The sequence below is a fragment of the Sorghum bicolor genome, chromosome 2 (assembly GCF_000003195.3).
Source record: "Sorghum bicolor cultivar BTx623 chromosome 2, Sorghum_bicolor_NCBIv3, whole genome shotgun sequence".
NCBI lineage: Eukaryota > Viridiplantae > Streptophyta > Magnoliopsida > Poales > Poaceae > Sorghum > Sorghum bicolor.
The window spans coordinates 49,649,429-49,675,399 of NC_012871.2; the positions used below are offsets into that span (position 1 = coordinate 49,649,429).

General features: G+C 44.8%; 2 protein-coding genes across 5 annotated transcripts; one reads left to right on the forward strand and one right to left on the reverse strand.

Moving 5' to 3' along the window:
* On the forward strand, nucleotides 7,692-19,345 carry LOC8071866 (THO complex subunit 3). The gene is made up of 11 exons (XM_002459952.2): nucleotides 7,692-7,886; nucleotides 8,775-8,870; nucleotides 9,493-9,622; nucleotides 10,112-10,200; nucleotides 10,757-10,825; nucleotides 11,508-11,565; nucleotides 11,698-11,797; nucleotides 12,618-12,704; nucleotides 18,234-18,312; nucleotides 18,417-18,549; nucleotides 19,008-19,345. The coding sequence occupies exons 1-11, from the start codon at nucleotides 7,767-7,769 to the stop codon at nucleotides 19,043-19,045; spliced, it is 999 nt and encodes a 332-aa protein (XP_002459997.1). The 5' UTR covers nucleotides 7,692-7,766; the 3' UTR covers nucleotides 19,046-19,345.
* Nucleotides 20,067-25,714, reverse strand: LOC8064664. Of its 4 annotated transcripts, none has more exons than XM_002462100.2 (3): nucleotides 25,265-25,714; nucleotides 23,583-23,675; nucleotides 20,067-21,663 (listed from the first exon to the last, which is right to left on the reverse strand). In XM_002462100.2, the coding sequence occupies exons 1-3, from the start codon at nucleotides 25,415-25,417 to the stop codon at nucleotides 20,314-20,316; spliced, it is 1,596 nt and encodes a 531-aa protein (XP_002462145.1). In that variant the 5' UTR covers nucleotides 25,418-25,714; the 3' UTR covers nucleotides 20,067-20,313. The 4 variants fall into 4 exon arrangements, with proteins under 4 accessions (XP_002462145.1, XP_021309689.1, XP_021309687.1 ...); XM_021454014.1 differs by lacking the exon at nucleotides 25,265-25,714 and adding an exon at nucleotides 24,294-24,318; XM_021454012.1 differs by lacking the exon at nucleotides 25,265-25,714 and adding an exon at nucleotides 24,120-24,239.

Below are 25,971 nucleotides of genomic sequence, written 5' to 3' on the forward strand. Positions count from 1 at the left end.
GGCGCGCTGCCCGACCATCGCCTGCCACCCGCCGCCCGGCGTGCTCCCGCCGCGAGCACGACGCCCATCGCGAGCGCGGCCGCAGCTCACCCGGCTGCCGCTGCTCGGCCACCACCCGCCGCCCGGTGCGCCTCCCGCCGCGAGCGTGGCCGCAGCTCACCCGGCAGCCGCTGCTCGGCCACCGCCCGCTGCCCGGCGCGCCGCCGGCCACAAGCGCGACGCCCGAGGCCGGTGCCAGAGCCGCGAGACCATCGCCGTGCTCCGTCGTCCGTCGTCATAGACGGAGAGAAGGGCATCCATGCAAATAGAAACTTTTTACCGTGTTCATTTTGTAAAACTGCTAGAGAGAAGAAGTTTCTGATTTGGGTTTGATTAGTTACGAGAAAGTTTTGTGTTCACTTTGCAAATAGCCCCAGGGAAAAAAACCACATTTATGGTGATTTTACCAAGTTAGAATACTAAATTGTTGGAGAGAAATCTTTTTTGACTTGCCAATGGGCCGTTAAATCTGTAGGATATGTGTTGTGAGTCGTTGATCTTGCAGGTGAAATATGCCTGGAGAAGATTTCAATTATAGTAGAGATAAAATAGCGACTTGATAAAACTAATGATTGCCAAATAAATCTTCTTATCATAGCAGTAAAGGCGGTGGCTGCTGCTTTCTTGACCATGGTGGCATAGCAAGCGGATCCCATATCAACTTGAGAAGATTCCTATTTTTTTTCCATGCTGCATTTGATTGTTCCATCTATTTTATCTTCTATAGTTCCTGCTTCAGATTAGTAAAGAAGTAATATCCTGTCAATAGCTTTAGTATTTGCATGAGTTTGTTCATGCAATATGTTATTTCACTTGAATAATAGAACCAGTTTGATGTGAGAATAGATGAGGCTCATTAGCTTTTTCAGTCTAATTCACCAGATTGTCAGATCAATTTATGAAGACTTAGAATAGTCTCAGTTTGAGTATTTGTGCAAAACAATTATACAAATTGCTTATAGTCAAATATTCTATTTGGTGATTGTTAAGTTTGACATGGTAAATGTGTTTCTGAATTACAAAAGTTGGTGCTAATTTGGTTTCAATATTCCCTTAATTTGTGGTTTTGCTCCTGGTTCAGTATTCAAGACTTAAAATTTCTTAGAACTTTGATGAACTTGGCAGATAGTCCTACCAGCGTGAGCATCAGCCAAAAATGGAGAGAATATAATGTTACACACTAGAATGCCAACTTTATATGCACCTTTAATTCGTGATGGGAGAATAAATAAATTCTATTTGTATGTTCTTTTATCTGGAGCAGTTTTGTATAATGATCTAGACCATCTGAAACTTTTGAACAGGAGTATTTTAATTTCCCTTTAGCCTTGTGTATAATTTAGTGTTTGCTTGTCTTCTTAGCATTGCGTGATAGACTGAAGTAGGTGCCTGATTTTGTCAGACATTTTTTGTTTTAATATTCCTTTAATCGATCTCTACAATTTTTGTTTTTCTTGCTTGTTTGTCCAGTAAGACAGGTATATGCCTACACTAACTACAATCAAGTATCTCATTTTTATGGACTTGTTACCAAGGTTACAAAACAAATGATGGGCATTTGTAAATCATCTGTGTTTCTCAACTTTTCTACATAGCATTTGTTAAAACCAAATATATGTTGCTAAATGAAGTACCGTAATTTTCATATAGTCCTTTTTTTTAGTGGGTTAGGTTTGTTTTTTAGTTTTATGATTTATTTTAGTTTTGTAATTTTTTTTTCTAAATATTATGGTAGCGTTAGCACGGGCAACTAGTCAGTTTTAGGAGCACTTAGCTATCGCTCTAATCGGAGATTTATTTCATTGTATGGTATCTTATCTATAACATGTACCTTCAGGCTTCAACATGAACCTAGTTCTTATGCGTGCTGATCAACCCCGGGAGCAGGCTAGCTAATACCATCAGCCGATCAGCATAGAGCTCTCGAGCAAACCTCTCAAACTATTTTTTTATTACAGTAGCATTAAATAAAAATAAAAAACATAATAAATCTTCTTAATTTCGATTATAATAGCTCTGAAGAAAAAAGAAGAAGAAATAGCAGCATCAAGACCTTTTGTTGCGAGATTAGGATTCGAAGGGGCTATGAGGAGCTTCTGTTCTTGAGATCAGGATTTGAGGGCGAGATGAGGAGCTTCTCGATTTGTTGGCGAGAACAGGTTCGAAGGTTGCGTATACACGATATCCCAACGGCACATTTTATAAATATAGGAAAACATTGAAGAAGTATGTGTCGAACGTGGAGTTCATGTCCAACTTACCATGGATTTTTTTTCCTGATCCGACCCGGTGTCTTTAATTTGTTCTATTGGATACCGATTTCCCCTTTCCTTTGACTTTGATTGAATTCCATTTTCTTTTCACGAGATCCGAGCTGGTGTCTTCGTACACTTGGATTCCGATTCCGATTCACTAACCATATGATGAAGGGCCCACCACGGGAAGAACATGGCGCGTGGACAGCAGTTGCGCTGCCGTGAGAGACCGCAGTCGCACGCCGGGGTCGCACGCACGCTGCATAGAGCGCGACAATGGCTGTGGGGCGTAGGCGTATCGTACTATTATATGACTCCAATCGTGTGCCTTCGCTATTCTATGACTCCTAACGTTGTCTTCGCTAAAATATGACTTCAAACATGTGGACTTCGTAATACATATGATTTTGATTCTTTTCATCTATTTTGAAGTTCCAAATATATGTATTTTGTATTAAAGACCGTATTGCCCTTCTGGTATTTTGATACGCATCGATTCATCTCTCCGACGTTTTCTATCATAAGTCTCGACGCCGACGCTTCGTCTCTCCCTTGACATGCCGCCACCCATCTCCCCTCCCTACGCAGCCAACTGGCCATGGATGGAGGAGAGCCACCCCCTGAAGATGTTGACAAAGGACCAATCACCATGGACGCTGAGAGAAGTGAACTAGAGACGTCAGGTGCCCTAGCCCTAAACCTTGTTTAGTTCCAAAAATTTTTGCAAAATATGAATAGTAACACTTTTGTTTGTATTTGACAAATATTATCCAATTATAGACTAACTAGGCTCAAAAGATTCGTCTCGTCAATTCCAACCAAACTGTGCAATTAGTTTTTATTTTCATCTATATTTGATACTTCATGCATACGTCTAAAGATTCGATGTGACAGGGAATCTGAAATTTTTTGCAAAATTTTTTAGGAACTAAACAAGGCCCTAACCCTAGACCGGGCGGCGGCCACTGGTGGCCTGGGCAAGGCCGCTGGTGGGCTGGCCAAGCAGCCAAAGCAAGGCCACGGCAAGCCAAGGCCACGGCCAGTAGAGCCAAGGCCATGGCCAGCAGCGAGCCTTGGAGGCCACGGCCAGCAGCCAAGGCATAAGCCACGACCAGCAGCCGGCAGGGACCAGGCAACAGCGACGTTTTTTTAAAGACTCAAGGGCAAAAGAGCCATTTTATAAACAAATACATGTATTTAGATGAGAAAATAGATTAAAAGAATCAAAATCATATGTATTACGAAGTCCACATGTTTGGATACATTTTAACGAAGACAACGTTAGGAGTCATAGAATTGCGAAGCCACATGATTAGAGTCATATAATAGCAACTATCTCAGGCGTAGCAGGGGTGCAGTCCAAAAGCGTCGACCGCGGTGTTTTTTTCTTAGATTAAGTCTATATTTGGCCCCTCAACTATTGGCCAAGTTTAATTTTAGCCCCCAACTCTGAAACCGTGTAAACATGACGTCTCATCTATCGCACTAGTCCAGCTTTAGCCCCTGAGTCCGGTTTTGGGCAGTGGACCCTGGTTTTGCCTACCAAGGTGGCATCTTTGAACATGGTGGACGCCACATAGGATTAGAGCATTGGTTAAACAGGCCGGCCCACGCCAGCCCATGTCTCACGTGACCGAAACCCTAACCCCGTTCCCCTCCACTCGCCCGCCGTTTTCTCTGCGTCGCCGTCGTCGTGGGTGATTCCCCCGCTAAGGTCTCCCCTGCGTCAGCCCTCGTCACCGAATGCATTGAAACAACAGGTATTACTAAATCCCATTGAGTTGCTTGGTAGATTAGTGGATATCCTAGATTAGTTCATGATCTGTATCATGAGCTTGTAATTTTCGGTTGTAGGAATGGATCCTTTGGAATTTCTTGCTGTTAGATTTCACTTCGATGGTCAATTTTACAATGATGGGAGGAGGTTGCATTACATTGGGGGCAAAGAGGAGTTGTCATTTGTGGAGATTGACAAGATGTCATTGCTCGAAATACAGGGCCATCTTAAAGACCATTACAATTGTAGTGACCCTGTTACACTGCACTGGTTGTTTCCTAGGAAAATGTTATCAAATGGGCTCAGAGTGTTGATGGATGACAAGGCAATCATGGATATGTGTCAGGCTATTACTGATGGAGGGGCTGCTGATATATTTGTTGAGCATGTTGTTGTAGATCATGCTGAGCAATCTGTCAACTTAGAAAAACTTTCTGGGTATATTTCTTCTCCTAAGAAGATTGAGAAAGAAGTAGCTCAATTTAGTAAGTACATTGATTGGATTAGAGACAGTGATGATGGTAATGAGGTTGTCAAGGCAAAAAAGTCATTGATGCAAGAAGTGTCAGTTAATGGCTCAGCTCCAGTGGAGGAAGGGTACAATTCAGATAGTGATGATAGTGACCAGTCTTACTTGCCTGGTGATGATGAGAGCAGTGAAGATGATGAAGAGGCAGGCCAAATCAGAGCAGATTTGAAAGAGCTAAAGAAGAAATTGAGTGACAGAGGAATGGTGGTGGTAGATGATCAAGGGCATGAAGTCAATGTGGGAAACTTGATGCCATCCAATCCATTTGCTGAGGGGGTTGTAGTTGAGTCTGACTCAATAGAAGTGGACACAGATGAAGATGCAGACTCATATGATGAAGAGGAGGGTGAGGTGATAAGGAAGAAGAGGGAATTTCCCAGGTTTGATGGTAGTGCTCCTGTGCCAACTTTCAGTCTTGGCATGTCATTTCCTGACAAAGCTACATTCAAGGAGGCTGTCATCAAATATGGTTTGGCAGCAAGGAAAGTGATAAAGTTTGTCAACTTGGAGGAAATGACATGTTCATGTAGGTTCTGGCAGTTGTCTAGTCTGCCCTACCCTCACACAATTTCTTGCATCTATGTAGCATCCAAGGCTGTGGAGGATTATGTAGCCAAGTGCTATTTTGTTGAGGAGTACAATAAGACATATGCCCACTGTCTTCAACCTGTTGAAGGCAGGGCATTCTGGCCAGTATCAGACAGGGCTAAGCCTTTGCCACCAAAGTATGTTAGAATGCTAGGAAGGCCAAAGAAGGAGAGGAAAAGGCATGATGGGGAGAAAAAAAGTCAAGTTGTGGTAAGCTATCCAAACATGGTACAGTTGTGAGGTGCAGAGTTTGCAAAGGGATTGGACACAACAGGACAACTTGCAGCAAGAGGACAGGAAGTGGAGGTAGTGCCACTGGAGCTAGTGTCAGTGGTGGAGGCCAAGGACCTAGTGGCAGTGCTAGGGGATCTCATCATGCAAGAGGACCTACTACCAGTGGAGCTAGAGGAAATGACACTCATTCAACTAGAGCAAGTGCTGGTAATTCCAAGAGGAAGGCAACACCTTCTTCTACATCAGTGTCTATCAAAAGGCATTGCTCCCAGTTGTCTGTTGATTGCAATGTAAGTAAAGTGAGTATAATTTTGTATGTAACACTATAGTTCCAAATGAGTAACAATCTATGTGTACTCTGCAGACTGGGAACAATTCCATGTCTTCATCAGCTAAGATGACCACAAGACTAAAGCAAGGAGGTCAAGCTAAGGTGACTTTAGAGGCCACTGCACCTGGTATGGCTGGAAGACATTCAAAGGAAATTGTGCAACTTTCTGGGCCATCGAGCTCAAAGGTTGAGGTCTCAGCTATAGGAGCATCCAGGAAAAAAAGTGCAAGGATAACACCCAGAGGATCAGGCACAACACCTACCTTACTGCTGCAAGGAGCAATACCTTGAAGAATAAGCCATTTATGTCATTGTCATGTCATAAGGAAACTATGTTTTCTTCTAGAACAATTTGTCATTTGTGTGGTGAACCATGTCATGTTGTGCTAAAACAATTTGTCATTTGTATGGTGAACCATGTGATGCTGTGAACCATGTCATGTTGTGCTAAAACAATTTGTCATTTATGTGGTGATTCCAATGTCTATGAATTTAGTCATGAGCATTGCAAGTATAGATTCAACGGCCACAAACTAGGATAATTCTCATAGCCAAATAAGGCATACAGTACACAATCCTGCGCACTAGAACTAAGCTATTACATTCAACGACCACACACAGGAACTAGATACATACTAAGTACTAAGCTTCCAAAAAACAGAAACTAATCCTACGCACACAACAGACCAAACAACAGGAACTTCCTCTCCTTCTGTAGCTTCACAATCCTGGCTTCCAACTGAGCCCTTGCCTCCAATACACCCACCATCTAACCTTGCATAGTGGCGACATCCCTCCTATCTTCATTGAAATTGATAGCGGCTTCCAACTGACCCTGCAACCTTTGATTCTCCCTCCTAGCAGCTTCCAACTGACCCTGCAGCCTCTGATTCTCCACGGTAGCAACATCCAAAGCTCTTGCATGAAGAGTTCGGGCCTCTTCAAGTCCCCATCGGCTGCAAGAGTTTCACGCTTCCAGTACTTGACTGCATCGCGCAAATCAAGCAACAACTGCTTCATGAACCCTATGGTTGGCTCATACACCCAGTGGTAAAACTCACAACCACCCTTCTACGCAGAAAAACGAAATCTAAGACCCATTGACTCAAAGGGTCCAACATAAAGTGAATCGAAGACAAATATCCAAGACAAATGGACCTAAAGTTTGAACTTACTCGAGCACGCGCACACTTCTGAAACCTCATCCCTGGGTTCAAATCACTCCAAGAGATGAACTGATCGGCTTTGACACCACAGTTACAGTTCACTGTAGGGGTGTACTCCAGGGGAGCTTCACAGTATGGGATGGGAGACGCGGATTGGAGGTTCCGGTGCCAATACTCTGCCGCTTCGCCTGCATTGCGGCTGGAAGAACTTGAGCTCGCCATTGGAGTCAGGGGAGCTCTCGACGGCAGATCTGGATGGGCTCTCGTCGGCGGCGGTGGAGGAGGAGGGAGACGGAATGGTGGGGTGAGAGACGGGCTGAGTGGGCCGGCCTATTTTAACCTGGCTCCAATCCTATGTGGCGTCCAACATGGACACCGGTGCTAGCAAAGCGGGGAAAACCAGGGTCCGCTGCCCAAAAACGGACTCAGGGGCTAAAGCTGGACCAGTGTGATAGATGGGACGCCATGTTTACACAGTTTTGAAGTTGAAGGCTAAAATTAAACTCAGCCAATAATTAAGGAGCTAAATATAAACTTAGTCCTTTTTTCTTTTGTCGAGAGGAACGACTGGATGAGGACAGAAGCCACAGGAAGTGATTACCCAACAAGTGGGCCGGCAGCGGATTAGCCATGAGCGAGTGGGCCGGGTAGTTGGGCTAGAATAGAATGGGGTGGACGACGTCTGGAATTTTTTCTCTTTATTATTATTAGAACTGAAGTTGCTGAAAGTCTTAATGTAGCTCAGCCCATCAGGTCTGGCCCGGATGAAATCTCTCCATGGGCTAGTTTGTGTTGGGATTGGATTCTTCTCTCCTCCCGGACAGAAACGGGCAGAGGGAGCGAACGCATGGAGAACAGAGAAGAGGAGAGGAAGGGCAGCGGTGGCGCCGCCGGCGGCGGCGGCTCGACTCCTGGGGCGAACCTAAGGGACCTGGTGTCGAGGGAATACTACGGCCACAAGAAGAAGGTAACACCTCTCAACGCCTCCGCAATATCCCATTATAATTTCTTCTTGAGCCCCTAAAACCCAGAATCTCGCCAGAAGAAAGGTTTCGATGTTCCAATTCGTAGGGTTGCAGTTCGTAGGGCGACGTCCTAAAATTCGGGCCAGAATGAGGAAACAAGCTGTGGAAGTACCGAAGTCGCAATCTTTGGGCCTTCCGGTTTGGTTCCTGAGAATATAGACGGGATCGTGGCCCTTCCTTGCTTTCGATTCGAAGCTACAAGCGAATTGGTGTGGAGATTTAGCTGTTTCTTCTCCTTATATATAGAACCTGTAAGGAGTCATAATGTTAGAGCTTGATGAAAAGGGAAAATATTGCTGCAGCCACAGATACTTGCAAAGGAATTTAGAGCTGTGGTGCCTTTCCTTGCAGGGGGAGCAAGAACAGTTACCCTTTGGTTCTAAAAAGAAAATTGAGCTTATCTTAGTTCATGTTGGAGTATTTCTTTATTGTTAGTTTTTCACCTGTTTATGTTTGTCTTTGTTGTCTTTTGTCAGTGCTGAAAAATGGTTACACATTACTAAGAAAGAAGATTGTCACTAATGATGACTTCTAGTGCTTTCTAGGGTTGTAAAGTTGCAATGAGGAAAACTAAGAAGGGATAATCTCCCTTTCAGAAGGAATATATGGCATGTTGAGGATTTTTTTTCTTTGTTTCTTGTATATGTTGGATGTGCTGCTTAATTGTCCTCAACTCCTCATAGCAATCTTCAAAGCAAAACCACTCTATACCCTAGGACTTGGCAGTACAAAGTTCAGATTGATTTGTGGGTTCTTGTTTTTGCCTTTTGTTATTCATTTCATTGGTAAACTTATCACTGTATTCACCATTCTGATAGTTTTATTATTAGGTGCACTCTGTAGCATGGAACTGCCTAGGCACAAAGCTTGCTTCAGGATCGATCGATCATACCGCACGTGTCTGGAGCATTGATCCACATGGCCATGTAACTTTCTCTCCTTCTGTCATTGTTACCAATTTACTTTCACAGAATGGGATATGCTTTCTGTTGTCATCTTCTCAAATGCTCCCCTCTGTTATAAGAGTCATTTTGGTAAATTTTAAAATTCTGCATAACTGGTATATTTCCTATCTTATAGAACTTAGATAACAAGTTATGACCTTGAACTTAAGAAAGCATTTGTTTGTGTGATATGCCAAAGAGAGGTAAATGCTTCACATTTGCACCTTGGCTTTTTGTCGCAGGTACTTTACAGTAATATATTCCTGTTTCTATAGCTTGTGCACAATAGAATTATCTGTTCAGTTTATTAATTATTGGTGTAACTCAACATATAATGTTCTTAGTGCAACATAGCTTTTACCATAATTAAGACCCCCCTCAAAAAACTTTTACCATAATTTGTAGCATGAAAAGTGGTTTAATTCTGAGCAGGTGGAATCTTTAGAGTAAGCTATAGAGTTTTGAATAAACTTTTAGCTAGAGTATTTCCTCGATTCTTAATAATAGCCTCTATGCTTTGTACTTGGTAGCAGGGAGTGGTAATTTCATCTTACTCTATACCATTGAAAGTTCTAAATTGGAACTTTTGCTAATTTTGTTACAGTCTAAGGTTAAAGATATTGAACTGAAAGGCCACACAGATAGTGTAGATCAGCTTTGCTGGGATCCAAATCATCCTGATACAGTTGCTACTGCAGCTGCAGACAAGTCTATTCGTCTTTGGGATGCTCGAAGTAAGTAGCACACTTCTTCCTTGATGATACTAGAATGCACAGTTTTTGTTTAGCATTTCATAATGCATTTATCATTATGCCTTTTTAAATCTATGGAATACATTTTTGACTTCGGCTGAGTTTGGATCCTTCCAAATTTCCATAATCTGGTAGAAGCCAAGTTGATTCAGCTTTTGAGATTGTGGAAGCTGGCTTTGGAGTTGGTGCGTGTTTGGAGACCATCCTAGCTTCTGCAAGCTTGATCCTGGAATCTGATATGATCCAAACAGGCCCTTTGTTATTTCCTACATTATCCCACATTTACAACAAATTTGATGTGGGAAGATCTCTTATGTAATAACTTTATCTGGAAGCTATTTTGTTGCATGTGACATCTGGCTTTTGGATGATATATGTTGTATTTTTTGTTCTGTCTTGGTGGTAGTTTTTCTGTCAATCGAGTTATAATGTTTTTATCTTCTCATCAATGCTTCTTTGTGTTTTTTTCAGGTGGAAAATGTCAAACTGTTGAACTTAGCGGAGAAAACATCAACATCACGTATAAACATGATGGGACTCAGATAGCTGTTGGAAACAAGGTTTGTACTGCCTAACTTCTCTCTGCTCACACCAAGAATGGATACATTTATAAGAAAACTGACCTATATTAATGTTCTTAGGTTTATTTAAAAGATAGATTGTTCTAATGTCATTTTCTTTGGCTTATACCTCTCTCAGCAAGTACCTTGAAAAATTGCGGCTCATAAAATGCAGCCATATTGCTATTTTGGTGTTTCTTTTTTGGAAGTCCTTCAATTTCACATTGTTGAATCCTGTACCAGTATCATTGCAATAATATAGAATGGAATTATGCACCTAACGATGACATATAAACATATTAATTAATCAATTAAATGGATTTGTGACATGTTTTTCTCTATTTGGTTATAGATAAATATTCTTGAGCTTGAGAAAGCAATTGCGAATAATTTATCAAAAATAAGGCATTTTGGGGGTGGGGGGATCATATAAGGTTATTGCAATGAATGCATGATTCGTAAAAACTGTTCTCTATATGATGTTTACAAAATACTGAAACTCTATTTTTATCAAATTTTATATTTATGTCTACAATAACAGCTTTTGTAATGGCAGGAGGACGAGCTGACTATATTGGATGTTAGGACACTTAAAGTTGCTAAGAAACACAAGTCTACTTACGAGGTAATTATGAATTGAAGCTTGGCTATATGAAACATTTTCTAACAATTCTTCGTTTGATCCAAATGTTCTTTGGATTAGCATGCACATATACATGTCGGTAGAAATAAAATGGGCCGCTCTGTCCATATATGCTTGTCTGAGACAAAATTTGATGTATGAATGTTTTCTATGAGTAAATGGGTACTGCTGTATGAATTGAATTTACCAAATAATTGAACCTATATTTTAATCTATGTATTGCTGATTTATGCCCCTTTGTGTTTTCAATTTATTGCAGTTCTTTTTTTTTCTTTACTTTGGTGTGTTTTTCTTGGATCAGTTGTTGCTTAATTTGGAAGCATTGTAATGCTTATCTTCTCTAAGGAGCAAAACCAAGTGTCCACAACGTCTTACAACAGGTCAATGAGGTTTTGGTGCATTGCAGATGCCAAAGGGTTGTTCCTATTGGTAGATTGGTAGAAGGTTTCATCTAGAACAGATATTAGCTGTCCTTGTTTACTTTTCTGATTTTCTCTTCTGTTACCCCTTTATTTGGTCCTGATGTTCCCTCCCTCCCGAGGTGGGGCTGCTTGGCCATTTTGGCCTCTCCCTCAATGTAATGATATACATTGTGTGCGCTTAAGGAAAAATGTTGCTTTCATTGTTTTATGTTTGTGAATTGCATTAATGCTTTGTTCCTCAGGTGAATGAGATTGCTTGGAATAAAGCTGGAGATCTATTCTTCATTACTACTGGGTTAGGTAGGATCTAGGTGCCTTTTCCAAGCTCACATTAATAATACTGATGAATAAATAAACATGGTACTTATATTTTGGTTTAGTGCTACCATATTGTATCAGTTAATGTTTCCACATGGTCTGTTGTTCATGCAGGACACGTTGAGGTGGTTAAGGATCTTGAGTTTTTAAAGCCCTGCAAACTGAATGCTCATACAGCAGGGTGTTATTGCATTGCAATGGATCCAATTGATAGGTATTTTCTATTAAAGGTTCTTTATTTATTTCTCACCCCCTGGTACTTCTCTGGATCCCTTGGATTTGTAATTTAATACTACTTCAACTGGGTTATCTGGTCTGATATTTGACTTAAGATGTAACAGTGAATTCTACAAATGTTTGACACTGATGCTTGCATGGTTAATGACTTTAATTTAAATTAATATTGGCACAACCTATTCACCTATGTTCTCACTATTAGAATACAAATATTCCTTTTCTTTTTGAAAGACCCGAGTAATAAGAATTATTGAAATTTTACATCCTAGCTTCATCTCTAGGTAAAGAAGAAATTGTTAGCTATCAACCTTGGGTTAGTGATTAACTAGGACATTACCTACCTGTAAGTGAGTTTTAGAAGATATGATTACCTGTTCTGTCCTTACAAGTACTGAATTCAGAATTTACATAGAGGAGCAAATTAGTTTGCCAGGGGACCTAGATTGTTGTCTATGCGAGATACTGTGACCTGCAAACTGTGAGGCTCAATATACCAGCGCATAGATTGAGGTGGGGAAAATCGCCCGATGTCTGAGTCTGGGCCCATACGACAGCCTCATGTCGTATGGTAATGGTATTTTCCAAATAGCTTTCTTTGTGATGATGCCAGGCTAATTAATTCAGAAAGCACTTGTTTTGAAGTTTTGGTTCACAACAATATGCATGTAAGCATCATTCGTTTTGTAGTCGTCTTCTGGATATTAGTAGTCAGTTTTCTGGCTTCCTGTTACTCTGATTTCGAGAGAAAATTTAGTTTTTTTTTTCCTGATGACAGTTACAAATTGTTATGATGCTAGGTATTTCGCTGTTGGAAGTGCAGATTCACTTGTCAGTCTTTGGAATGTCAAAGAATTGTTATGCATTAGAACCTTCACAAAACTTGAGTATGTTCCTTTAGCTTAACTTTACTATATAACATTGCTAGATGGCAATAGTTTTGAATGGCTTTATATTCCTATAAACATGAGTTCTTAGTTGTCATTACTGTTCCTTTGCTGGAAGACTGTATTTAAAGATTTGAGGTTGGGGGAGGGGGAGTGCTTATTGAATGATTTGGCCATTACACTTGATGTTTTCCCTCTCTTTTCTCCATAGTCTCATGATATTTTAGACTAAAGAGTGTAATCTTCCCCCCCTCCCCCCCCCAAAAAAAGTTCTGTTCAGTCTGAATATGTTATATAAGTATAGGCAGAAGACGCTATGGGATTTGCTTAATTTATATCCACCTTTTATGTTAAAACATGTTACAAGTTGTGGGAAAACATGAACTCGCCCTAAAGCCACCAGGTTTTAACTCCACTGCTCCACATGCTATTTTTGTTTAGTGTCATCCATGTAATCATGTCATACAAAGTCGATACGCCCCTCAATCACAGTTCAACATCAACTATTTCAATTGGTTTCTGCTACCATATGTAGTGCCATGTCTGTTAAGCCCCTAACATATTTCATTGAGCCAATTTGGTGGCTGCTATCATCGATTCACGTTGATGTGCAGTTAGTGGTTCTGTTAGAGTATGAGTGTATTAGGCCCATGAGGCCCGGTATGTCATGCTATATTGCTACCCTTCTAGGGTTAGCCCAGTTATGGAATCAAAAAACTATCATGGTATCAGACTAGGCTTTCCTCTCCCTCCCCAGCCGCCGGCCGGCGCGCCGCCGCCGCCCCTGCAGCCATGGCTGGCCGTCCTCCCCCTCCTCCCTCTGCAACCTACTTCCACTCCTTCACCTCTCTCCCTACCTACACGTGGGCGCAAGCTGCCGCTGCTGCTCCATCCCTGGCGGCGGGCGCAGGAGCTCTAGCCGCGGGCGCAGGCGGCCCCCAGCGGACGCGGGTGCTCTGGCCGCGGGCGCAGGCGCAGGCGGCCTCCTAGGCGCTCCTCCTCCCACTGCCGCCCTGGGAGCTCCCAGCGCCGCCGCCGCCGCTCTCTCCCTCGCGCGGCCGCGGGTGCTCCAGGTGCCCTGGGCACAGCTGCACTGGCCGTGGCCATGGGCGTTGAGGATGCAGACGCTGGGGCGGCCGCCGTCGCTGCTGCCGTCTCTATCGGGCTGGACATGCCGCTGGGCGCAGGTGTCGTCTCTGCCGGACTGGGCATGCCGCTGGGCGCGGGTGCCTTTCCCTTCCCCGCCCCGCCACCTCTGCCAACTACTTCCAACCTCCACGTCGCGGGTGCTGACTCCGCCCTCGCCGCCGCCCTTGTCTCTGCTCGGGCTGCTGCTGCGGAAGGCTAGGCCTGTGTGCGCGAGCGTGATGCGGCCGATGCACTGGCCCACCAGATCACCGAGGCGGAGCAGCTCATCCATCCTGCCTCAAACGACGCCGAGGCCACCTCCTCCGGCTCGACGGGTCACCGCGTGTCCCACACCGCGGTCATCTGGCACGATCTGGCCAACCCGCTCGTGACACAGCTCCACTACCAGGCCGGCGGTGTCCAGAACATCCGGCTCCTTGTCTCGGTCGTTCTTGAGCTTGAGTCGCCCTCCTACACCCACTGGCGGGACCTGGTTCTCACCCTCCGCCGCTACGCTCTAGATGACCACATCCTCGTCGACACCTCGGTCGTTGTCCAGACCCCCTCGTGGCTGCGCCTTGACAGTGTGGTCCTCTCCTGGATTCTCGGAACGATCTCCCTGGACCTCCACGACCTTGTCTGCAACTCTCTCGATGCTCGCCGGGCCCGGCTTACGCTCGAGGGCCAGTTTCTGGGCAATGCTGAAGCCTGGGCTCTGCGTCTCGATGCGAGCTTTCGTACCTTCGTCCAGGGTGACCTCTCCGTTGGCGAGTTCTGCCGACGGATGAAGGAAGGTGAGAACCATTGAATTTGACTCTTCTGGTCTTACTATGAAGGATTTAGCTTCCCGGTGTCCTCTTCTCCGCTGTGACAGCACGGGCCCCTTTACACCCTTTGGTTTCCGACATCTTCGCCGTCCATTTTGTCAATTGCTTTTGCCGCCACTACTTCCTCCACCACTTGGCACTGTCGCCTCGACGACCCTGGACGTGATGCCCTAATGCAGCTTAGTCGTAGTTCCGACATTCGTTGTACTCGGACTCACAATGAGCACTTGTGTCGTGCGTGCTAGCTGGGTCGCCATGTTTGTCTACCTTTTCATCCTTCACACGCTACTCATGTTTTTGATCTTGTACACTGTGATCTATGGACATCTGTCATCAGACTATCTTGTGGTGGTTGATGATTTCCCTCATTATTCATGGACGTTTCCCTTGCGTGCGAAGTCTGATACATTTCCCGCACTCCATTTTTCGCCTGGGTGTCTACTCAGTTTGGCCTCACCATCAAGGCCGTACAATGTGACAATGGTCATGAGTTCGATAAAACCACCTCCCGGGCCTTCTTTCTCTCTCACGGTGTCTAGTTGCGCATGTCTTGCGCGTATACCTCCTCCCAGAACGGCAAGGCTGAGCACATGATTCGGACCACGAACGACACCATGCGCACCCTTCTGCTCCAGGCGTCACTTCATGCTCGCTTCTGGGCTGAGAGTCTGCATACCTCTACCTATCTTCTTAACCGCCTTCCTTCCGCTGCCTGCTCAGCTCCTATGCCACATCATGCTCTCTTCGGTACTCCTCCTCGGTATGAGCATCTTCGTGTCTTCGGGTGTGCCTGTTACCCTAACACCGCTGTCACCGCTTCCCACAAGCTGGCTCCCCGATTGACTCTGTGTGTCTTCCTCGGGTATTCCTCGGATCACAAGGGTTACTGTTGCTTTGACCTCACCTCTTGTCGGGTCCTCATCTCTCGTCATGTGGTGTTTGATGAGTCCATCTTCCCCTTCTCCACCACCATCACACCCACTACCACCCCTGACCTTGACCTCTTCTCTCTGTTTCCCACTGACACGGTGGTTTAGCCACCCCTGCCTTTTTATCCTACAGGTACTGCGCCCTTCACCGGGCCATGTCCCTGCTCGCCGCCCGCCGGTGACGCCTCTGGCTCTGCACGGGTCTAGAGGCGTCGCCCTCCGGTGCTGCCTCGGCCCCTCCGCTCGACGTGGGTCCAGGGACGTCGACTTCCGCACCTCCTGCACGTTTTCCCAGCCGGTGCACGTCTACCCGCGTCGTCTGCGGCCGGCTCCGCTACCTCCGTCACCACCGGCGGCCTCTTCCTCTCTAGCGACGCCTATGCCACCGGGGACCTCCTCTCCGCCGGCGAGCCTACACCACCGCCACGGCCCCCGACTGCCCGTGGTTTGCCGCTGGTGTACCACCCACCGCTCCTTCACCGACACCCGCGGCATGTTCACGCTATGGTGACACGGCACGCGGCTGGCACCCTGCGGTCCCGGGCTCTCGCGGTGATGCCCGGTGACCCGTAGGTCTCTCCTGTACCCTCTTCCGTTTGCGACGCCTTGTTGAACCCTCACTAGCGCCGCGCAATGGAGGAGGAACACGCGGCGCTCCTCGCCAGCCAGACATGGGATCTGGTACCCCGTCCGCCTGGCTCCAACGTCGTCACCGGCAAGTGGATCTGGACCCACAAGCGGCGGGCTGATGGTACCCTTGAGAGGTACAAGGCTCGCTGGGTTCTCCGAGGTTTCACTCAATGCCCTGGAGTCGACTATGATGAGACTTTCAACCTCGTGGTGAAGCCGGCCAACGTCCGCACGGTGCTCTCATTGGCTGTTGCTCGCTCCTGGCCCGTGCATCAGCTAGACGTCAAGAATCTGAGACAGTCTACTATAGCCAACTGGCGGGGTTTGTTGACTCTTCTTGTCCCGACATGGTCTGCTGGCTCAACAAGTCTCTACGGCCTGAAGCAGGCCCCTCAGGCGTGGCACTCTTGACTTGTTGGGTTCCTGTTGACACTAGGATTTGTGGAGGCCAAGTCAGATACGTCCCTGTTTATCTATCACCATGGAGCTGAGACTGTCTACCTGCTGCTCTATGTTGATGATATTGTCCTCACAACCTCTAGTTCGTCACTACTACGCTACATCATCAGCTCTCTTCGGAGTTTCCTATGAAGGATCTGGGTGTGCACCACCACTTCCTCGGGGTCACCGTTGAGCCTCGTCCCATCGGACTACTTCACCAGCAGCAGTACACTCTTGATATCCTGGAGCGAGCTGGTTTGACTCATTGGCGAGCTGGTTTGACTCATTGCAAGCCCTGCTCCACTCCGGTTGATACATACGGCAAGCTGTCAGAGGCCGAGGGTCCCCCAGTGGCCAACCCCACTGCATACCAGTGTCTTGCCAGTGCACTTCAGTACCTCACCTTCACCAAGCCGGACATCACCTATGCAGTACAGTGCATGATCCCCGAGAGCCCCACCTCACTGCTCTCAAGCGCCGCCTCTGCTACCTCTGCGGCACTGTCGACTGCGGCTTGCTCCTTCACCGGTCTTCCTCCACCGAGCTCGTTGTCTACACTAACGCGGACTGGGCCGGGTGTCCGGGCACTCGGCGCTCCACCTCCGGCTACGCTATCTTTCTAGGCGGCAACCTGGTGTCGTGGTCGTCCAAGCGCCAACCGGTGGTCTCCCGCTCCAGTGCCGGAGCACGCTGGTCTACTGCGACAACGTCAGTGCGGTGTACCTCTCCAACCCTGTTCAGCACCAGCAGACCAAGCATGTGGAGATCGATCTACACTTTGTCCGAGATCGGGTCGCCATCAGCGATGTTCGGGTCCTCCATGTCCCGACCACCTCCCAGTTTGCTGACATCTTCACCAAGGGCCTCCCGTCCTCGACCTTCACCGAGTTTCGCTCCAGCCTCAACATCACCAGTGGCTAGTTTCGCCTGTGGGGGGCTCTGTGTGTGTGCTTCTTTTCGTGTCCAATCTGTAACTCCGTCGCGCTGGTAGTTTAGACGGGGGGGGGGGGGGGGTTAGAGTATGAGTGTATTAGGCCCATGAGGCCCGGTATGTCATGCTATATTGCTACCCTTCTAGGGTTAGCCCAGTTATGGAATCAGAAAAATCTATCAGGTTCAATGCCCTTGGCTAACTTCTTCTGCAGAACCTTGTCTCAGGGAATTGGAGAAAATCGACCAAGGGTTAAAGTTATTTTAGCTCTGGACTTGTAGCCCTTATATCCCCATTTGCCAGTGAGCGAGTCTCTCCACTTCTCCTGGTTTCCAATCAGCCTCCTTGCAAAATAAGCAACGGTTAGGCTGCCTAGAAATTACCTTCTGCAGAGCCAGAGGGCTTTCAGCAATCGATGTGCCCTTTTATGAGAAATGATGGAAAAGTGTAGCAATATTGAATTCACTTAGTTTGATGAAAATGCATTTTTTACCGGGATTAGGCCGTCAGAGTGGGGTCGAATGAAGAAATGGTGATAAGCATTCATTCAAAGAAAAACCTTGATTAGCTGATCAAGTAATCCTTCCAGTTTCAATAAGCTTAGAAAGATTTATATCTTTATTTTTATTACTTTTTCTCATAGGTGGCCTGTAAGAACAGTTAGCTTCAATCATACTGGAGAATTCATTGCATATGCCAGTGAAGATCCTTTCATTGACATTGTGAGTCGTCACACACACATAGTATACTTTCCTTTTTGTTCAAGACTAAATGCTGTTAAAACTTATAAGTACTGTTATTTTACGTTTTATTATGCTTCCATCAGGCCAATGTTGAGACTGGACGATCAATTCATCAGATTCCATGTAAAGCAGCAATGAATAGCGTTGAATGGAATCCTAAGTACAATCTCCTGGCCTATGCAGGAGACGACAAGAACAAGTACTCAGCTGATGAAGGTATGGTTGCTGCAATTCACTCATTAGTTTGGTCTAGTGGTCTACTCATGCTGTCTATTTACTGGCAACAATTGAAGACATAGTTGATTTCATTAACATGAGGCCATCGCTACAGCAGCCGGAAAAAAAAAACTGAATGTCTGGTTCAGTTTAGCTTTTGACCTTTCTCAGCAGCTGTTGTGTTGCTTTTATCTGATCAATCAGTTGTTAACCCATTTCCCATTGAACTATCTGGTTTTTGACCAAACTGCCTAAAAAACAAGAATGGTTGAACTGGCAGATTGCACTAAGGAATAATTCGGGTGGAGCTGTATCATCTGCCTAGTGAAGTATACAGGATTATCTTGCTTTAAGAGATTCTAGTACTATTTTTATTGAGACTCCTTTTAGCTCATAAAGCTCTGGTGGTATAATGATAAAAGAATTGATAGGCTCTTACGATTTGTTGCTTTTTGCAGGTGTTTTCCGGATATTTGGCTTCGAAACACACAACTGATGCTGACTTAGACTACCATCATATCTTTACATTGTAGATTCACTTTCGTATCTGTTTACACTGATACATTTTCTAGATGTTCATTGTAATTTCAATGCTGATCAATCTTCTGCCAGCTTGAACTGAACGTCATTGTTGTAGTGTATCACAGGATACCGTGTGACTAACGTATTTTCATTTTTTGTGTTGTGACGAAGGATACGTTATGTTATGTGGACGAAGTTAACCTGTTTACTTGTTTCATCTGATTAGAACCCAAATGACATGGAATATATTGAGAATAAAACAAAATTACACAAAGATGTTTGTGAAAGGAGGGAAATTTGTGGGAGTTTTTAACTTGTATTTCCTCCGTTCTAAATTTTAAAATGTTTTGGCGGTTTAGATACATTATTTTTACTATGTATGTCTATAAAAGCTAAAAATGGAGTACTGTTTTTTTAAACTGAGTGTGCATGAGAGCTATGTCATTTCATTGCAGGAGAGCATCCTCAACAGAAGACTGACCTCGCCTTTTGATAAATTTTGAGTGCACGTGCTGTGGTATAGTTCGAACTAAAGTATTCGTGACAAGATCTGCCCCCAAATTGAACGCAGTTTTCGTAACCTGATAGTTTGAAACCGAACCCTTAAAAAAGAAACAAAACAAAGCTTAGTAAGGCCCCGTTCGTTTCCTGCGTATCGACGTCCAGGAATAGTTCCGGCTGGATTGTTAGTTTATATTTGTATAAGATTTCATCAACCGGAATAAATCCTGGCTTGATACAGTTCAAAACGAACGAGCCCTAAGTGAGCGCACGAAGTGGCAAAATAGTTCATAGAAATGAAAGGAGGCAGCCTGACGGTGGTAAGTTTGAGTCCTTTGCTAGTAAAATTTAATGAGCACAACTGGAGAAAGAACGCATGCTAACGCGACACAATGCTACAATGGCATTACTTCAAAAAATAATTCTTTAACTTGCATTCATAAACAGTACTTTTCTCTCAAAAAAAATCAGCATAAGCAGCAACATAAATCAAATTTCAGTGAAGCGAACATGAAATATTGCTAGTTTTGCTTCTTTTTTTCTCCAGTATGATCTGTTCACGTTCCACACAACATAAGCCGAATTTGTCAGGCAACCCACACATTTCATGACAAAAAAAAAATCTTACAGGGATTCAGATCCACAACAAAAGAAGCCAAAAACAGACACCACCCCTAGATGCTTGCAGGAATGCAAAAAAAGAAACCAACAAGAATCATATTTCGCAGCTGATCATCAAGGTCAGGCCCTGTACACGTTGAAATGCTTCGCCCATCGCCGTGCCATGAATGGGTCATGGTAGTCCCGCCTCTCAGCACAGCAGCTCCTCCTCTCACCGCCAATGCTCAGCCCCATCTCTCTCATTCCACAGTACCGGCTGTCGCCTTTCTCTTCGAACCCGACAGCAATTTCACCTGTCCTCAGCTGGTCCTCTCTTCCACCCTCCAGGTAACTGTAACCAACAAGTATGAAGCCACAATCTGCCACAAGGTCAAGCGGGATCCTTCGCTCCTCACCACCCCTCAGCTCTCCAAGCCTAACCATTCCCCCATGCTCCCCTATCCTCAGCTGGGTGTCGCCAATCACACCGCCAAGCAACCGAGCGAGGAGCTCCTCAAACTCATGCATGATAAATCCAGTCTGCACCCCGAAACCGAGCCCGACATGGAACTGGTGGACTGGGATGTTGGAATGGTTCATATCCACACCAACATAGTTGCGCACTGGATGATCAGACAAGTGAAGGATGCAGTTGCTTGGGTTACGATGCGCCCGGTCCTCCAATATCTTCAGGCCCTTGTGTAAAGCCCCTACTGGATCAGTCCCACCAACACAGCAAAGGTGTTCAATGACCTGCAGTGCCATTCTTTTTCCATGGGATGTCATCCGGCGCAAGGGGAAAGCACGGGTTGCAGTGGTGGCATTCGTGACAATGGCTAACCGGTCAATTGCCCTCATGGAGAAGACAACAAGCGCCATTGCCTGCTTCAAGAGCCTCAGATGTGGTCCATTAGGGCTGGCAACCAGGACCATATCAATGGCTGGCTGTGGAGCAAGACTGACAGAGAGGTAAGCACGCTTTTGTCCACTTGGTGAAGCAATCTGCGGTGGTGAAAGCATGGAGGAGCCGCTGTACTGGCAGTGCTGTTGTAATGGCAACATGTGTCCACAGGGGTAATGCCCGAGGACATGATGGTGAGCTGCCACTGGAGCCGGGATGAGAACGAAGCGAAGACATGGATCCACATGCTCAGTCAAAGTGAAAGGCTCTACTGGGTCATCATCGTTGTAGCGGGCAGCACGGATGGAGGACCTTCTGTTAACACGGGATGATGCAATATTGTCATCCAGGATGCGAAGAATTGGATCCGACTGGTTGTGCAGCAATGGTGGAACCTTCAAGTCACGTGGCAGCTCAGACCATTGTGCACGGCAGATAGGGCAGCTGATATTGCCATGACGGATGTTGGAGGCGATGCATAGGAAGTGGAAAGAGTGGGAGCATTGCGCTGTGAAGATTGCTGGAGTCTCACCATTCTCAATATCACTGCTGCTGGTGCTGAGGAGTTCCAAACATATTGCACATAGATTCTGAAATTTAAAATCACAACATATTGCATAATTAGAATGTAAACTCCATATCCATGAATAGCATAATTAAATAAGTGCGAAATTTTTACAATCAATTTAAGACAATAAGGTCCTCATCTGGAGAAAATTCCTTGATTGTTCTTGCTTCACTTGATCATTATTTAGCCCCCTAAGACCTACTACTTCCATAGTCTCCAAAACTAACCAGACTTAAATCCTCATCAGAGGCATCAATAGAGACGCTGACAGGACAATACAACACAATTATTGCACGCATTGCGAGCTGGCTTATGTTGAACACATAGGACTGCTCATCAAGAAAAAGGGAAAAAAAGACTTTTCAAACTCTAAATGGCTTGTTAACTCAGATGTATCTCGTTGTAGGAGAATTTGTTTGGATCAAAATTTTGCTTTAATCTAAATGGAGTAATGCCATTGCAACCTAGCTAGCATACAGATGTTCATTGCACAAACATAAAAGAATATTGGCAAACATCTTTTCTGATCTTGCATTATAACTTCTCATAAATATTAGTTGAAAATTCCAAAAGCTCTACTTGATTGTCTTAATAATAGTGATTATAAAATGATTTCAAAAGGCATTAGTTTTCTTTTGGAGAAATGAGTAATATCAAGATATTCCCTGGTGGTCACTGGCTACCATGATAAGGTGTTCATAAGTGACTACTCTTACTTTTATGTGCCATTAGGGAGACAAGCATTATCAGATCTCTGAGACCACATACGTGTCCATGAAGAGTAGCTACAAAGTACCAAGACACCATATTACCAAATTATTGAAAAGGAAAACATGATTATACGAGCCACTTTGGATGTGAGATATCAGTGTGGACAGTCATGAGACTAATTGTGTGCACTAAATGAATATATGTTGTATACTTGCAGTTGCAACAGTCTTGAGATATAAGTGTGGACGGTCATGAGACTAATTGTGTGCACTAAATAAATATATGCAGCCCCTTTTTATACTTGCAGTTTCAACAGTCTTACACTAACAAGTTTTCAAGCTGGCTCAATTCACTTATCATTCTTTGTGTCTTCAGGATTCTGAAAACATCGGAATGATTGTGTCTTTAATAGTGCAAGTCCAAGAGTCACAGCTCCGGTGCAGGCTGTCGCAGGTGAATGCATCTTGTGGTGCTCTGCTGGAGCAAAGGTGCTCCAGGAGCTGCTGGTCAGGTCATTTGCTGGGGGATAATACTCCTGGTCTTGGTAGCTAGTTGGTCACCTGCTGTTGAAATGGGCCATTTGTTTCTTGTTTTCTCCTGTTTGTGGTGGCTGTGTCATCATGAGTTTTGGGGGGACTTTGTCCCTCTTGTGTACTCTCTTCTTTCTTAGTAAAATGATACACAACTCTCTTGCTTGTTCGAGAAAAAAAAAGTCTCCTTTCAAACTATAAGATGGAAAGCCGTTGAGTGAAAACAGAAACCCCAGATATATAGTTCAATATCTGAAGGACTATTAACATATTTGATCTGTTTTTCAAAAGTCTTAATGATCAACACAATCACCTCATAAGCACTTTCCTTTCAAAAAATAGCTTGTCATGGAGGGAACAACCTTCACTCCTGAGCATTCTAGAGAGGGATTAGAGTAAAGAGCACAATAATTACTTACCACAAATTTGCCTTTTAGTTTGTCACAGCTACCATAACTAACCAGTTTGTCTCTTGGTATCTAATCATCTGTTTTTTCTCTTTCTATCTTAGTCATTCTTAGGTAAGGATGCTACTGATATCTTCATGATTTCGTTTGTTAGAGAAAGTTTCTTTTTTTTATATATATAAAAGCTCCATTATTGAGATTGTCTAATAAGAACAGTGTTGGTGGTCCAAATAAAATTCGTACATTCAGAAAGAAATAGAAAAGGGAGATGTAAGTGGACATATAGCTGGTACCTTGTCAGCCACTCTGGTGCTGGTGGGTTCCTCCATCTTTTGCTGCTCTCCATCAGTGCTGTCTGCAGCCGCATTCAGTGCCGAGCATGAGATCTGCATATCAATACAAAATGAGTTATGGAGTAAGATACATTTGTACACTGCAATACAGCTGCATTCAAGATACTGTTCAGATGGCAAAGAACAATAAATACGCTTCACGAGAAAAATGTAGAAATAAGAAAGAAAGAAAGGCAAAGTTGTCCTGTCTAATATTTTTGTACTTCCATATGCTATTTTTCTATCAATGATATCTAGCACATATGTGGGTTCATAAGGAAATTCACACATCTACCTACCATATGGTCATTCCTTACACAGTTACAGTGCTGAAAGCCCAAAACAGTTGCACTACTAACTGCTAAGTACTAACTGTTAATTTACCGCATAACAGGTTAATCTACAGTTCCAAGAGAACTGAATGTTGGTGAAGGGAGAAATAAAAGATGCCCAATTTCTAAAGGGAGAAAAGGGTAAATTTAAGGGAACACAAACTACCCTCATAAAAATATTTGCCATATGTAGAGCAACTTGCAACCACTAGCAATCCTGAAATGGGGGAAAGGGGCCCAATACCCAAGAGAATGCAGAACCTTTCATCAAATAAATGAAACAAGATAGCCTTGGGGATATATAATATGTGCAAAAGGTAACATGCGCAGAGTTTTCAACCTTGTATAGATGCCCGGATCAGAAGTCATATTTTGAGGGAAAATAAATGACCGTAAACATGGTACATGGTGGACAATGTGGAGGGTGCATCAAGATTTGAAATTTGTGCTCATATTTCTCTCAGCGTACCAGTACAAGGGGGTACCGTGGGAGAAATATTAGCACCAAATTATTGCTCTTGCTCTCTCATTAATGGATGAAGAGTACGAAGAAATACGAACCAGGTAGGTCGACAAACCAGTACTAATACTTTTATTAGTAAGCAACACCTATGAGAAATAAAGGCAAAAGGATTATCCAAGTCAAAGAATCAAAGTGGGCATAGGGTTGGTTCTTGTTAAAAATCCAAATCTAATCACTACTTAGTATTTACAGTTTGTTTGCAGTAAAAAAAGACAGACACAAAACCAACCAGGAGGAAGTAAAGCATTTGGAGCAGTCTTTGTGATGGGATGAGACGAAATTTAAAAGAGAGGCAAGGAGGCAAACGAACATGTGCTTTTGATGTAAGCACGCCGCAACAACCACACACCTAGACTAGAAACGAAGGGGTGCAAAAAAACCAAAATGCAGTTGAGAAAAAGGGGTGAAAGGGACAGAGGAAAAGGAGCAAGCTAGAACAGGACATGGACAGATGCATTGATTTTGCGGGTGGAAACTCAAAATTAACCCCATCCAATAAAATGGTGCCCCCTAAATCTTTGTTATAATGCCACTGTAATCAACGAGGAACTTGCACAGATGAACACAGGATCTTGTTTTCATGAAGATGATAAAACAGAGAGAACCCAACCCGAAAAAGAAATACAGCAAGTCTTATGAGACCGAACAATGCGGTAAAAATGAGCTGATTCTTGGACCCTTTTCGCCAAGAACAGCTGCCCCAAAGCACCTAAAATCCTCGGAAGCAAGACGGGAGAGAGAGTGAGTGTGTGTGTGTGTGAGAGAGAGAGAGAGAGAGAGGCACATACAGTCTTGGAAGGAGGAGGCGGGGAGGGAGAGGCGGCGTAGGAGAAGAAGGAGGCGCATGAGAGGCCGATCCGCTTGGCCGCCGCCCTCCGCCACCTCGCGAGCGTCCCTTCGGCGGCGCCGTCGCCGCCGCCGCTGACGCAGCCCCCCACCATTGCTCGCCGCTCCTCCCTTTCCCACTGAGCTGCCAGCCTACACCGCCATGACCTCTTCTTTCTTGCTCCACTCAGCTGCAGCTGCTGCTGCTGCTGCTGCTTCTTCTCTCTCTCCAATCTCTGGCCTTGCCTGTCAGGGCTCAGGGGGAAGGTGTAAACGCTCTGGCTGCCTTGTGGGCTTGCCTGCCTTTGTACAAGGACCTGCTGCTTGCTGGGCGTGGGCGTGGGCGTGGGCAAGCCGCAAGCGAGACGACGAATTTCTCTCTCTCCAATCCCTGTCTCTCTCTCTCTCTCTCTCTTTCCTCAGCAGTGGGGGTGTGGGGTGAGGTGAGCAGAGTTTGGAATTGCAATGTAGCCCTTGTCATTTTGCCATTTGGATTTTGGACCCACACTCCCATGAAAACAAATGGACAAATGCTGATTCATTACTGGACTGGAGTGCAATGTAGTGGGGTCAGGCCATATTTTAAAACATAGGGTTAACGTTAACCCAGGGTTAACTCACATCTGTCGGTTTCCTTCCACTAATAAATAAAACAATAAAAACACCTGTA

Coding starts and splice junctions, on each gene's coding strand:
- LOC8071866 (XM_002459952.2), top strand. CDS start 7,767: ATGGAGAACAGAGAAGAGGAGAGGAAGGGCAGCGGTGGCGCCGCCGGC. Junction 10,201..10,756: donor AGATAGCTGTTGGAAACAAG/GTTTGTACTGCC, acceptor TTGTAATGGCAG/GAGGACGAGCTGACTATATT. Junction 11,798..12,617: donor GCAATGGATCCAATTGATAG/GTATTTTCTATT, acceptor TTATGATGCTAG/GTATTTCGCTGTTGGAAGTG.
- LOC8064664 (XM_002462100.2), bottom strand. CDS start 25,417: ATGGTGGGGGGCTGCGTCAGCGGCGGCGGCGACGGCGCCGCCGAAGGG. Junction 23,676..25,264: donor CGCCTCCTCCTTCCAAGACT/GTATGTGCCTCT, acceptor ATTGATATGCAG/ATCTCATGCTCGGCACTGAA. Junction 21,664..23,582: donor GCACCAGAGTGGCTGACAAG/GTACCAGCTATA, acceptor TTTAAATTTCAG/AATCTATGTGCAATATGTTT.